The sequence below is a fragment of the Crotalus tigris genome, unplaced genomic scaffold (assembly GCF_016545835.1).
Source record: "Crotalus tigris isolate CLP2741 ecotype Arizona unplaced genomic scaffold, ASM1654583v1 scf7180000017545.3456711, whole genome shotgun sequence".
NCBI classification, from domain to species: Eukaryota; Metazoa; Chordata; class Lepidosauria; order Squamata; family Viperidae; genus Crotalus; species Crotalus tigris.
Genome location: NW_024096464.1, coordinates 1,331,193 through 1,344,874, shown reverse-complemented (window position 1 = coordinate 1,344,874; position 13,682 = coordinate 1,331,193). Strand labels below are relative to the sequence as shown.

At 36.2% G+C, this 13,682-nt stretch overlaps 1 protein-coding gene across 5 annotated transcripts in view; it reads right to left on the bottom strand.

Moving 5' to 3' along the window:
• HEATR4 (HEAT repeat containing 4) overlaps nucleotides 1-13,682 on the bottom strand; it is a 38,386-nt gene that overhangs the window by 15,610 nt on the left and 9,094 nt on the right. For all 5 annotated transcript variants that reach the window (XR_005555203.1, XM_039331314.1, XM_039331407.1 and 2 more), the window contains exons 3-10: nucleotides 12,600-12,787; nucleotides 11,543-11,680; nucleotides 6,050-6,250; nucleotides 5,702-5,848; nucleotides 3,667-3,855; nucleotides 2,075-2,235; nucleotides 558-662; nucleotides 5-123 (exon numbers count right to left, since the gene is read on the bottom strand). Coding sequence is in view for 4 of the 5 variants with exons in the window: in XM_039331314.1 (XP_039187248.1) it covers nucleotides 5-123; nucleotides 558-662; nucleotides 2,075-2,235; nucleotides 3,667-3,855; nucleotides 5,702-5,848; nucleotides 6,050-6,250; nucleotides 11,543-11,680; nucleotides 12,600-12,787 (1,248 nt within the window). In the remaining variant the exon portion in view is untranslated. The remainder of the gene's footprint in view (nucleotides 1-4; nucleotides 124-557; nucleotides 663-2,074; nucleotides 2,236-3,666; nucleotides 3,856-5,701; nucleotides 5,849-6,049; nucleotides 6,251-11,542; nucleotides 11,681-12,599; nucleotides 12,788-13,682) is intronic.

Genomic DNA, 13,682 nt, shown 5'->3' with positions numbered 1-13,682 from the left:
TCACCTCAGCTGATCATGGACTTCTTTTCCAAGTTTCAAATGTCCCAAAACCTTGGCAGCTGCCTGGCGTACCTCAATTTTCCAATCTGTCCACATCAGTTGGACAATTTTGTTCTTGAGGTCCTATTTAGAAGACCTTATGTAAGTCATAAAGTGACTTCATATAACACATATAAAATAAGTTTTTTTTAAATCCACTTTTTTTTAGAATAATGAGTTGTTTCTGATTTTAGTATCACTATGAGAAACACTTTCAGAGATAACCATATAGAAAGGCTGAATGTTTCCCTCAAACAAAAAATATAACAAAGTCCAAAGAGACTGGTCTTTCTGTCTTTGGATATGGCAATAAGAGAAGGGAATGTTTTTGATAAACCTCTTGCCAATATCTACCAACAATAATAGTTCAGTTTTAAAGCCTTGTGTAAATTATTTTTTTTACGAGAGATATTTTTCTTTTGTTCCTGTAAAACGGAATCTTCAATAAGCTTCAGTCGTATCAGAAAAATAGCATCACCAATATTTTTTGTGTTTCCAATTTATGAGATGAAACATACCTGGGTGACACTCCCTGGAATACGAGACAATGTTTTACATGCCAAAACCCGATGTATCCATTGATAGCTGTTCAGTTCTGATGCCAGTAAACAATGAACCAAACCCTGAAAGCATTAAATTAATAAGAAATCTAGAAATACTCTATAATTTGTCCATATGACATCTATACATAGACAGGAAGAAAGGGGGATTTATAACTCATTGCTCAAAAGGGTATAAAGGGTATTTTTATTTCTTTTTATTAACATATCTTTTTAAAAAGAACACTTTCATGATTTTACTGCATATTGGTATCAAACAGTATATTTAGGTGTACATTTAGTGTGCAAGTTTTGCTATTGAAGATTTAACTTGCTAATTAATACAACAGTTATTCTTGCTTATTCTTCACATTAGTTGAACAATGAAAAAAAGAAAATAAAAATAGCAAAGCATTTAGTATGTGTGTGTGTGCATGCATATGTAAACTCAAAAACTATTTTTTTCTCATACATAAGGACAATTTATGGTTTCCCCAAATGACAAGTTTATTGTAAAATAATAAAGCTTGTATTGCAATCTATTATTTGAGAAGAATTTGAAATAATAAAATAGTTTATTGTAATTTTTAACTCATATCCATTGTATGTGAAATTGATTACCATTAAAGAGTCATAAATGAAAAACCAAAAGAATTTGTCATTTTGCCAATTCATTATATGCACACACAGAGAAACACACACACACACACACACACACAAATGCATACATATAAAAAGAGGAAAGAAATTAAGAAAGGTGGATGTTACATGTTAGTATCTGATCATTTCCTCTTGACTAAATGGCTGAGCTAAGGTGACTTAATAGAAGATAAAGGCAAAGTTTTTAACACTGCAGTTAAAATTTATTCCACTGGTTTAAAGCAAAATATCTTCCTTACTATACTAGGTGTGCTGTCTCTTCCCCCTCCCTCCAAAATAGTTTAACTGAAAGCAAAGGGAAGAGGAAGAAGAAAACCAAAGGAAGACCTATAAGACCCACTGATAAATGAAAATAGGAACTGCAGCATTACTGTAGCCTGGCTCAGAACTGGAAACAAAGAGTGATGTTTTGAAAATCAGCATTCCAGTCTCCATATCATAAAAAGGAAATATAATTCAACAACAGTTTTATGACATCTCACCACTCTTTGGAGCTACTTCATTGGTGAGGCTTGCTTTTTAGATGGCAAGCATTTTTTTTAAGCTTTTTGAAGAAATTTGGCCATAGTGGTCTTTTCTGCAGCATGCATGTGGCAAAAGCCTAAAAGATGGTAAACTCTCCTTGAAGCCTGATATCCCCTGGTGGCCTCCCACCCAATTCAATTCTATTTTGCTTGTGAAGCACAACAAGGAAGATGAGCTGCTGCCCTTGCTGACACACTAGTGCACAATGTGTATCCAATTAATGATGGGAAAATTTATTCAGAAATTCTCAACGGCCCTACCTATCATGTGCTTCTCCCCACATTCTTCTTCCTGAGCTTTGATACACTTACTGTGTGTTTGCTGAGCCGAGCTAACAAAAGACATGCCTGTTCTTCGGAGGCATCATCGTTTTGATCAAAAATCTGAGACAGAATCCTTTTCACTACCTGGAAACTGGCAATTCCTTCCAGTGCTAGAGCTTGAGCTGCTGCCCAACTGTCTGCAGAATTACCTAATGAGAAAATGGGAATAAATGCATGTCAGGGTTCTGAATCCCCCAAAAGATTGCATACAAATATTAATTTTTTAGATAAAAATATACGTACGACCGCAGCCGAGCACAAAATTTCTGTCGCTAAGCAAGACAGTTGTTAAGTGAATTTTGCCCCATTTTGCAACTTTTCTTGCCACAGTTGTTAATTGAATCGTTAAATTAGTAACACTAATTGTTAAGTAAATCTGGCTTCTCCACTGTCTTTGTCAGAAGGTCGCAAAAGGTGATCACATGACCCCGGGACACTGCAACCGTCATAAATATGAGTCAAATTGCCAAACATTTGAAATTTGATCGCGTGACCATGGGGATGCTGCAATGGTCATAAGTTTTTTCAGTGTCATTGTAATTTCAAACGGTCATTAAAAGTACCGTTATAACTCAAGGGCTACCTATACGTCATTTGATCTACTCCTTAGTTCAGGTAGCAATGTAATTAACCAATCCTATTGCTTTTCAATGGGGCCTAATGATGTATGGAAAAGGCACAGGGTATTTGCAGGTGATTCATGTTCCCATTTCTCCTTTAGCTGGATGGGGGTCCTAGTCTATAGGGAGTAAGGCAGATGACCTTACAAGACAGATGCAGGAACCATTACTTAAGCAAAAGGGGGCAAAGCTTTTTTTAAAAATCCAGAACAATGAGATAATTTCAGAAGCGGCTCAGGCAGATCCCTCTCTGATTCACTGGAGTGTAGAAGGAGGATACACTCAAAGTCAAACCTGCAAGATTCAGGTATCATAGGCAATCACAATAAAAGTTGTGTTAGCCTTCCCATGGAGTTGATTTCCTGCTCTGGTCTGCCTATTAGGGCTGACATCAATCTAGCAAATTTGACTGAGCAGTACCTATATCTTATAGCAGTACCTATATCTCATAGTATCTATGAGCAGTACCTATATCTTATAGTAATTACCTATGAGCAGTACCTATATCTTATAGTACCTATATCTTATAGCAGTACCTATATCTTATAGGTAGTGAGGCATGTACATGAGTTACATCTGACGGTTATCTCTTTGTTTTGGACTTAAGAAATAGGTAATGATTCCTACATATCTCTGTGGGGATCCCTTTCTCGATACTCTTCCTAGCTTAACATATATCCAAATACTGTTTGCGAGGGAAAAAAATTATCATGGCCAATAAAAGAGAATATTTGTAGTTCAGGGTTGAGATGAAGGGTCCTTGGTGCTCTCTGAGCTTGGTTGCTTTCTTGCACATGTTTCATTACCCAAACTAGGTAACATCATCAGTGCTAGTCCTGAACATCATCAAGACCTCTACAAGAAAACAACCAAGCTCAGAAAGCACCAAGGACCCCTCAATTATCATGGCTTTATGGGTTAGGGATATTTATACAGAGAAAAAAAAAGATGTATACTAACCATGTATCAGAGCATTCTTCATAATAGACTGTGCCTCTGGATTTGGTTTCCACATGGCATAGAAGCATACTGCAGCTGCCATTCGTACATGTGCATCCGTATCAAACAGAGTTTTTTGCAGCAAAGGCTGTATTTTTTTCGGTATATCCTCAATCTCTATGCCCTTCGTGAAAGTATCTAGTCCTATTACTGAGGAAAGCAGCACATGTGCATGATGAAACAATGCCGGATTCTAAAAATATACTTACAGTATGTTAAAAATTAATAATTTGTTTTTTAAATAAATTGCTGTGAAGGTTTTATAGCTTTTTATAGATTTTTTTTAAATCTTTTAGAAAGGTTTTGAAATGTGCATTGCAAAGGACACGATTCTTGTCAGAAATAATGGAGAGAATTAAAAAATAAAATGAACTAAGTCATTGCGCGTGGAGGACAATTAAATTATTTCTTAGCTAAGCTTTGAAATGTGTATCCCAAATTCTTGCAGTGGGGCAAGGGATAGTATATTTATTATTTATCAAATGTATACACTGCCCACCTCACTATGAGTAATTTACTCTGAATAATTTACAAATAAAACCCATAAAATCCATACAAAGATAGACAAAGTGAAAAAGACAGTTAAAAAGATGGATGGAGCGCCTTCTAGTGACCAACCACCTCAAATGCATACCACGATTGGATCCCCATGCTAGTTGACAGAGCCAGGTCATCATTATTATTATTTATTAATTTTTTATGCTGCCCATCTTCCCTAAAAGGTGACTCTTGTAATTCAGTAATAAAATATACATTTAAAATTCAGAAATCCAAAGTCAGTTACCAGCATATTTGTTTTAAATCCTAAATTTTATATACTGAAATTTCTGGAGCCAGACAACCCATTGATGTGACTTAATGGCTGTATTGCTTATAACAATAAGCCAAGATTTTTAAACTGCAATCAGCAAGATATAATAGACTAATTCACACTTACAAAAAACAATTAAGTACATTATAGTTTAATACAAAAATTCAGCAGTCTTTAAACTCTAGACATATAAAATCCTATGAGATTACTACATTTGAAGGCTCTACATCTTTCCCAACATCTCATGAAATCTACTGCAAGAAAATGTTTTTTATAAGAATTCACATAATGTTTCAGCATTCTTTCATGACATTTTGTAAAACGTTGGCGTTCTGATGCAAAATCTCATAATATCGTTTGGGAGACCTTACATGAACTGGCTGAAATTTTGCAAAATTTGGTAGTTTTGCAAGATTTTAAAACAGGTTAATTTTTATTTAATTTAGGTTGCTTTACTGATTGATCTCAGGGTTAAGGTTAAATATGAACTAGGTCAAGAAAAGGCATTTCCTTTCATTGTCCTTGTGTAAAAGTACAGGTAGTCCTCAACTTACAACCCAACATTTCTGCTGCTAAGCAAGACAGTTGTTAAGTGAGTTGTGAGCCATTTTTTGACCTTTCTTGCCACAGCTGTTAAGTGAATCACTGCAATTGTTAAGTGAGTAACACAGTTGTTAAATGAATCTGGCTTCCCCATTGACTTTGCTTGTCAGAAAGTTGCAAAAGGGAATCAGATGATCACAGGTCACTAAATAGGAGTTGCCAAGTGTCTGAATTTTGATCATGTGACTATAGGGATGCTGCAATGTGACTATAGGGATGCTGCAACGGTTGTAAGTGTGAAAAATGGCCATAAGTCAGTTTTGTCAGTGCCTTTGTAATTTTGAACAGTCACTAAACAAATTGTTGTACAGCGAGGACTACCTATAGTATCCAATGCACACAGAAACCTAATTGTTTCCATATTATTCTATATGATTGCTTGAATTACTAGTCAATGGTCTCATCCAATAGATTCAGCTAAGCCTTCTCTTATGTAAAAATGGATGGAACCGCAACCTAACTTGTCTAGAAAGAAATTAGAGTACTTGAATCAGTTACTGTTTATATCCCAGCAGCTGTGGTATCTAGTAATTCTCAAGAAATAGAAGTGAAATGATAGAAATTTCCACCCAACCCATCTACCTGACTCCTGACTTGTATTTGGGACTTTACAGGGACGCTCAAGCACAGCAGATGCACAGACAAGTAAACCATTGATCCGATTTTGAACATGCAGATCAGCAAGGTCTGCAAGTATTCCTTCTATAGTTGCTGTCTGCCAACGAGGATCTGAAAGTTAAGTACAAAAATACCATAAGAAGAATGTCAGAATATTATTTATTATTACTATTTCAAGTGACCCACTCGTAACGGGTTAGAGGAGATTCAGCAGCAGTTATTAATAGCAGCAGTCAAAATAGAAAAATTGCCATTAACTTAAATGGGCTAGAACAAACTTAAGCCAGAACTAGAAAAAGAGTATGCACTTACCAAATTTCCAGGCAGCTTTCCATTGTTCCAACATTGTCTTACAGATGCGAACAGTCTCAGATAAGTTTTCTTCCTGTTTAGGCCACAGATCTCTTTCTCTTCCAGTTGAGTCAGGTGATTGTATTTCATCCACTTGGGAAAAATCTTCAATAAGAGTGGGAAGCGTTTTCCAGTGGATCATTCCCTTCTGTACTTTTTTAGCTGATCCAGAACAATTTTAATGAAAGCTAGTTAGTAAATCATTCATATTAGTTCTTGTTTGTAAAAGTGATGAACAAAAACAAAGATTATAATGCCTAAACAGCACATTTGACTTCCCTTGGCTCTCTTTATATAGTGAATGATTGTGGCAAAATTTTAAATTATCCCAATGGCTTTTGTATTATTCAGAACAATTAGGTAATATCCAGATAGAAATGTTATTTACACATTGGAATTCAGTGAATGTGGGCAGTCAAGACATATGGAACACAATGCAACCTGCTTTAGCTGCAAATAAACTTGGTATAATCAATATAAGAAAAAATAACGGTGACAATTTGCCTTAATGATCAAAGTGGAAATCAACATCAAACAAGGTGTATGACAAGGCAATACAATATCACCTATCCTTTCTCAGCCTGCCTTGAAGAAGTATTTTGCAAACTAGACTGGGCAAAAGATGGAATAAAAATCAATGATGCCTACTTAAATCACTTAAGACTTGCAGATGATGTTATTCTCTTCTCACAACATCCAGAAGAGTTATAAAGACACATACAAAAGCAGAAGAACCATTTGGCTTAAAAATAAACCTGGAAAAAGAGCCAGGTTATGCTGAATAAATTCACCAAAGCAAGAAAAATTTTATATCTGGAGAAGAACTAGACATAGTAGACCACTATGTATATATACCTTGGTCAACAGATCTCAGTGGAAGGTGATACAATAAAGGAAATTGAACGGCATGTTAAATGTGATTGGAAGGCATTAGGCAGAGCTAAACATAATTTTCAAGAACAAATTCCCCCTATGACTGAAAATTTTTCTATCAGTGTGTGCTACCTGCTCAAAGGTGTGCTGGTGAAACATGGCAACTAACCTCACAATGGATACAAAAGCTACAGGTGATGCAAAGAGGCATGGAAAGATACATGCTTGGCATTACAAGACAAGATAGAAAGACCTGCACATAGATCAGAGAACAAATGAAAGTATACAATACCATCAAGAGAGTAAAAGAATTGAAATGGAAATGGGATGGTCACATAGGAAGACGAACTGATGGCAGGTGGACCCAGGCAGTCACAGAATGGATCCCGCTTGATAAAAAGCATCCATGAAAGAGACCTAAAACAAGAAGGATTGATGACATCAGCAGGCCCAATTGGGAAAGAAAAGCTCAGGACCGTATAGGTTGGAAATATGTAGAAGTAAGGCCTTCATCTTGCAGTGGATAGACAATGGCTAGGATGGTGGTGATGATGATGATGATGATGATATAATGAAATGCTGATAGATCAAATCAAGCAAACAGATAGAATAACATGCAAAAAATCATTTTGTAAATCCAGGGAAGAATTTACATATTTAAATTATTATTTAATTTATTATGAATTCGATTATTTATATAATTAAATAGCAGTTTTTCTTCCTTCTCATCCCGACTGCCTATCTATGGAATGGCAAAAAATCCACTCAGTTTTTGTGAGGAACTAGAATTTTTCTCCCATGCAAAACAAATCCCTGTTGGTAGCAGAGCAGGCTACTTCACAATTTGTGGGCTGAAGACTTCTATCCATTAGCATGATCCAGAACATGAGGAAAGCAGCATTTTACCTAGAGGCAATCATGTAATCATTACCCCGCCCTTACTGTAACACTACACAGCACCTATTAAAAAAGGGGGTGGGGATTCAATAAAATAGCTGCAGCCATCTTGATTTTTTTGATTCCTCTTACCCCTATGGGAAACAATTAATCTGTATCAGGATATTTTCTTTGATTAAAGGAGAACAGCTATATCTAAATCTTTCCCTGGATATAAGTAAAGTTACAACTGTAACTGAGTCCATACTTTCAGATGTAAGTCATGACAGTTGTAAAATGGATTATCAGATGACTGCACCTGATTTAATACAAGAACAGAAGGACTTCTGATTTACAACACCTTTGTGGCAGTCCTTAAGCAAATATCATGATTGTTAAGCGAATGCTGAAGTCATTAGAACATAGAAAAATAGGATTGGAAGGGACCTTGGTAGTCTTCTAGTCCAGTGATGGCAAACCTTTTAGAGACTGAGTACCCAAACTGCAATCCCAAACCCATTTATGCATCATCGAGTGCCAGGTAGATGTGGCCCATTGGCTGGATGTGGCCCATAGGCTGGGTATGGCCCATTGGGTGGGCGTGGCTGCGGTGGTAACGGCAGACTGGATTGGACTAAAAAGTTCAATCAATGAATTCCAACTTTGCAAGATCTTTTTTTTCCCTCGAGAAGTTGAAATTGACTGATTGAGCCTTTTTTTTTTTTTTTTTGCACACAGCGGTGGAGGCCTAAAGTAAAAAGGGTTTATAAAACCCAGCTGAAGGCCTAGGATTGGGGCGATGGCGCGCGTGCCCACAGAGAGGGCTCTGAGTGCCGCCTCTGGCACCCGTGCCATAGGTTCGCCACCACTGGTCTAGTCCATTTACTTGCTCGAGCAGGGGACCTTATACAATTAGGACAACACATTGTTCAGGAGCAGTTTTTGCCCAAATCAGAAGTAAACACTGGTTTCTGGGGAAAAAACCCTCATAATTTGTAGCCTTTGATGGCACAAGACAAGGATGTCCCCTCTCGCCATTGTTATTCATATACACACTAGAAATTCTAGCCAGAGTAGTAAGACAAGAAGAGCAGATTAAAGGACTCAGGATTAAGAAGGAAATATACAAACTTCAAGCTTATGCAGATGATTTAGCATTTATATTAGAAGACCCAGAACAATCGGGGCTGAAGCTATTTGAAATATTGGAAGAGTATGGAGATTTGGCAGGTTTGAAAATAAATAGAAATAAAACAAAGATTATTGCAAAAAATATGACTAATATACAAAAAGGAAGCCTTAGGGAAAAATTAGGTATACAAATAGTTTCTAAATTAAAATATCTAGGGATAGTTATTTCAGCACATTGTTCATCAATTAAAGAAGATAACTATGGCAAATTGGTAAAGAATATAAAAGTAGATTTAGACTTCTGGAAAAATTTACATCTTTCATTTCTCGGGAGAATCGCAGCAGTGAAGATGAACATCCTACCTAAAATGATATTCCTGTTTCAGAACATTCCAATTCAATTAGACAAGAAATTCTTCAAGGAGCTGAATAAATTAACCTTAGAATTTGTGTGGCTAGGAAAGAAGGCAAGAATAAAATTAAAGTCATTACAGGATGCCAAAGAGAGAGGAGGTTTAGGTTTTCCAGATTGGGAGTTGTATTACCAAGCAGCGGCCCTGACGTGGATTAGAGACTGGATTACTTTAGAAAATAAAAGATGTCTACATTTAGAGGGTTACGATCTCCAGCAGGGTTACGATCTCCAGTTGGCATGCTCATATATGGACAGAGCAAAGTAGAAACCACCAGTATTTTTTGAGACATAAGGTTCAGCAAGAACTCATAAAAAGCTGGAATATAGTCAAACGCCAACGCTATATAAAGATTTCAGTTTGGCTATCACCACTAGAGGCAGTCACATATCCCAATCTGTATAGGAAAGATAAGGCTATTATATATAAAGACATCTTGACAGAAGAAGGTCATTTAAAACAAAAACAAGAGTTAAGACAACAAGGAATAGCCTTGGAATGGTGGTCCTATCTCCAGATACAAGCAAAATACATGAAGGATAAGCAAGAGTGGGGAATTAACAGACAAGACATTAGATTAAATACTGCTAGGCCCGGAGAAAAAGCAAATTAGAAATATTTATAAATATTTGTTGGAATATAAGCTATATGAGGAACAGGTTAAAGAAACAATGGTGACATGGGCAATGGATTTAGGATATAATATAAACATGGATCAATGGCAGCAAGTATGGGAACGAAATAACAAAATTACACTGGCGACATCATATAAAGAAAACCTCTATAAGATGGTCTATAGATGGCATTTGCCTCCAGCCAGATTAGCCAAAATGTATAACGGATACTCACCTATGTGCTGGAAGTGCAAGAAAGAAAAGGGTACATTTTTTCATATATGGTGGACATGTAGAGAAGCACAAGTGTACTGGCTGATGGTCTGGGAATGGGTAACAGAAATGACTAGGCAAAGCATCCAATATAAACCTGAGACATTATTATTAAGGATACTAGAAAAAAACGTAAATAAAGGTGACACATATCTAATCATACACGTGATAACGGCGGCAAGGATCCTATTTGCTCAAAAGTGGAAAGCAATGGAAGCACCGAGTGGGGAAGCATTAATAAATAAAATTATGTATTGCGCAGAACTAGACAAGATAACTAAAAAACTAAAAAATCAGGAAGAAACAGAATTTTATCAAATCTGAAATAAATTCTATAAATGGAGGGAAAAGAGAATGGGGTCAACAGAAGTGATGTAAGTAGAGGTAGCTACTAGGAATGTACAGTTGTATATAGATATATCATATATATTTAAATGTACAGTATGGACTGACAAGACGGAGATGTATGTCAAAGACGATGTACCATGTTCAATGTTTTTAATCTCTTTTTTTCTTTTGTATCCAATAAAAATTTAATAAAATAATAATAATAATAATTTGTAGCCTTTGACAATGGGGTGCTGCAAATGACCATAAATGCTGGCCAATTGTCAAGTGCCCAAAATGGTTCATATGACTGTGGAGGGGTAGACATCAAAACTTTGAATCCAGGTCATTAACCAAAGTCTACTTGTACTTTCAGCAACTGGTTATAAACCAAAGAATATTTATAATTTCGGGAAGCTATGTTAGAATATGATAAGGAAATTGTGTGAAAGAGAAATAATAGAACTTAGACCAGGGGTGTCAAACTCACAACGTCACGTGACGTGCCATGACATATTGAGACTTTTTCCCCATTGCCGACAATGGGATGGGCGCGGTTTCGGCACCCCTTACTTAGACCGATATAACAATTCTGAAAAAAACAAATTTAAATTAAAATGTTTTAAATATAAGGACACAGGTGACTAAAAACATTATAAACCTACATAGTTTCAGTTAAGGGACCTTTTTCTTACAGTGAAGTAAGTATTTCTTCACTTTCTTGATTTCTGTGAGAAATCAGGTTGAAAACAAGAGTAGTCTTTCACATAACATGTGAAAGTGTAAAAATCTCTCCTCTTAATTTCATTTTTTTAAAAAAGAGATGATAATTTTCATCAAATTATTTTGATATATTAACCTAATTTTGAAAGCACTTTTTTTTCTCTCAAATGAAAATGGTGGAGAAAATGAGATGAGGAAAAATCAGCACAGTGTTTGTCTCTTACTTGTCCTTTTTGGTGGCCTGAAGCTCCAGATTTCGGGAGGTCTTGGGTAGCATTGTTCTAGATGTTTGTTATATTCATCATGATTATCCAGAATGATACGATCCTTCTTGGTTTTTTGGTGGATAATCTTGGCTGACCCTGAAAGTATACAGGAGGAAGAAAACCATTGGAACTTAGCAACATTGATTATTTTCAGATGCTAAATACTTTTCTGTATCTCATAAGCATGATACAGTAGTTGATAGTGTTTAGACAAGGTCCTATGTGCAAATCAAAGTTTAGACACTAGGTTTATTGGTTGAGCATCTCTCAGCCTATAACATTTCCAGAGTCCTTTGAGGAAGATGAGAATCTGGCAATCTGTGAAATGAGTGAGGCCAAAAGTTCATCTGGTCTAGCATTTTATGTCTTTCAATGGCCAACCAGATGCATTGGGAAGCTCATAAACACGAGTAGGAAAATAGCAATAGCAGTAGTGATTAGACCAGACATGTCAAACTCGCGATGTCACGTGATGTTGCGAGACGTATTGGGACAGTTTTGCCATTGCCGGCAATGGGGTGGGCACAGCTTCTGGATGACACATCCAGCCTGCGGGCTGGCAGTTTAACACCCCTGAATTAGATGAACAACTTAGACTTTTATACTGCTCCATAGTACTTTACAGCACCCTCTGTATGATTTAAAATGTCAGCATCTTGTCCCCAACAACCATTTTACTGACCTCAGAAAGATGGAAGACTAAGTCAACCTCGACCCTATCAGGGTCGAACTCCTGGCTGTGGGCAGATTTAGCCTGCAATACTGTATTCTAACCACTTAACCATCAGGGTTCTCAGTTTTCTGTCACCTCTGCTACCTATAATACTAAAAATTACACAACTCTTGAAATAAATACCTTATTGTTTTAATATCTATTGTTCTAATAATATTTGTCAGTAACACAAGATTTGATTTACATAGCAGAACTTTCTGCAAGCTTATAGTGGAACCAATTTTGAAACCAGTCTTTCACTCTATAAAGTTAAGGATCTTTAGTCATTCCTTTTATACTTACCAAAATAAAGTTCTTGTTCAAAGATATTCTGGGTCATATATGAATATTTCCCAGTCCTGGGGTGCAGCCGTTCATGCCGTTTAATAGGAGTAGCTGGTCTGAGACATTTCATTGATATTTTTTCTGCTGTTTGATTTTGAAAGAGTAGATCATCCTCGTACAGCACTCTTGCATGAAAAGATGGCAGTCTGGAAGTTTTCAGTGAACATGATTTATATGGAAAGAAAGTTAACGTGATTTATATGGAAATAAATCAATAAGAGTAACCAATTGGTCAAGTTGATTAGCTGGATAGAAATTATAGCATATATTGTAATAGACCTTCATACATTGCATGTTGGAAAAAATAATGCAATTCACGATTTATCTAAACAAATGGGACCCATCAGTCACAAATGGAGCTTATTTACTATGGTAGGATATTATGATCATGAAATACTCTATTTTATTATGCCTTTTAATCTTCTTCATATGATGCCTTGAATCACTCATGATTAAATAGATTTTTAAATTAAGTTATAAAACATAACATTTGAATAGTTCTTAGGAAAGAGTTCATGTTAGAACTAGAACTGAAGTCAGAAACCATTGAGTCTGTACAAGAATTTGAATTAAAGTCTCCACAATACTCAGTATTGTGGAGGCGTCTAGATAGATCAGAATCTCAGTTCATTCAGGGGTTTCTGGCTTCAGACCTACACACCTGCAGAGATGTTCTGACAGATGCTATCGTAACAACAGGTAAGGCTGTAGGAGGATTAGCAGTGAAGGGAACTGAAGGAGGAAAAACAGCTACTAAGAGAAAAATTGGAAAATGTAGTGTCAGGAGGAAAGAGAAAAGTGGCAACCCTTTAAACAGTCATTAATTTACTGGTTCATACAAAAAAAATATCCTACTTAAGAAGAGATTACAAGAAGAACGGGATTTTTTGTAGTTTTCCCATGGTTTGGAGGGGGTTTCTTTGTTTTGTTTTTATTCAAAAATATTATTCCATGTCTAATGGATAACTAGACATCTGTTTATCGTGGTCTAAAAAAGCCATCCAAGCAATCAGGAACCTCTGAAAGCCCCATTTAGCAGAT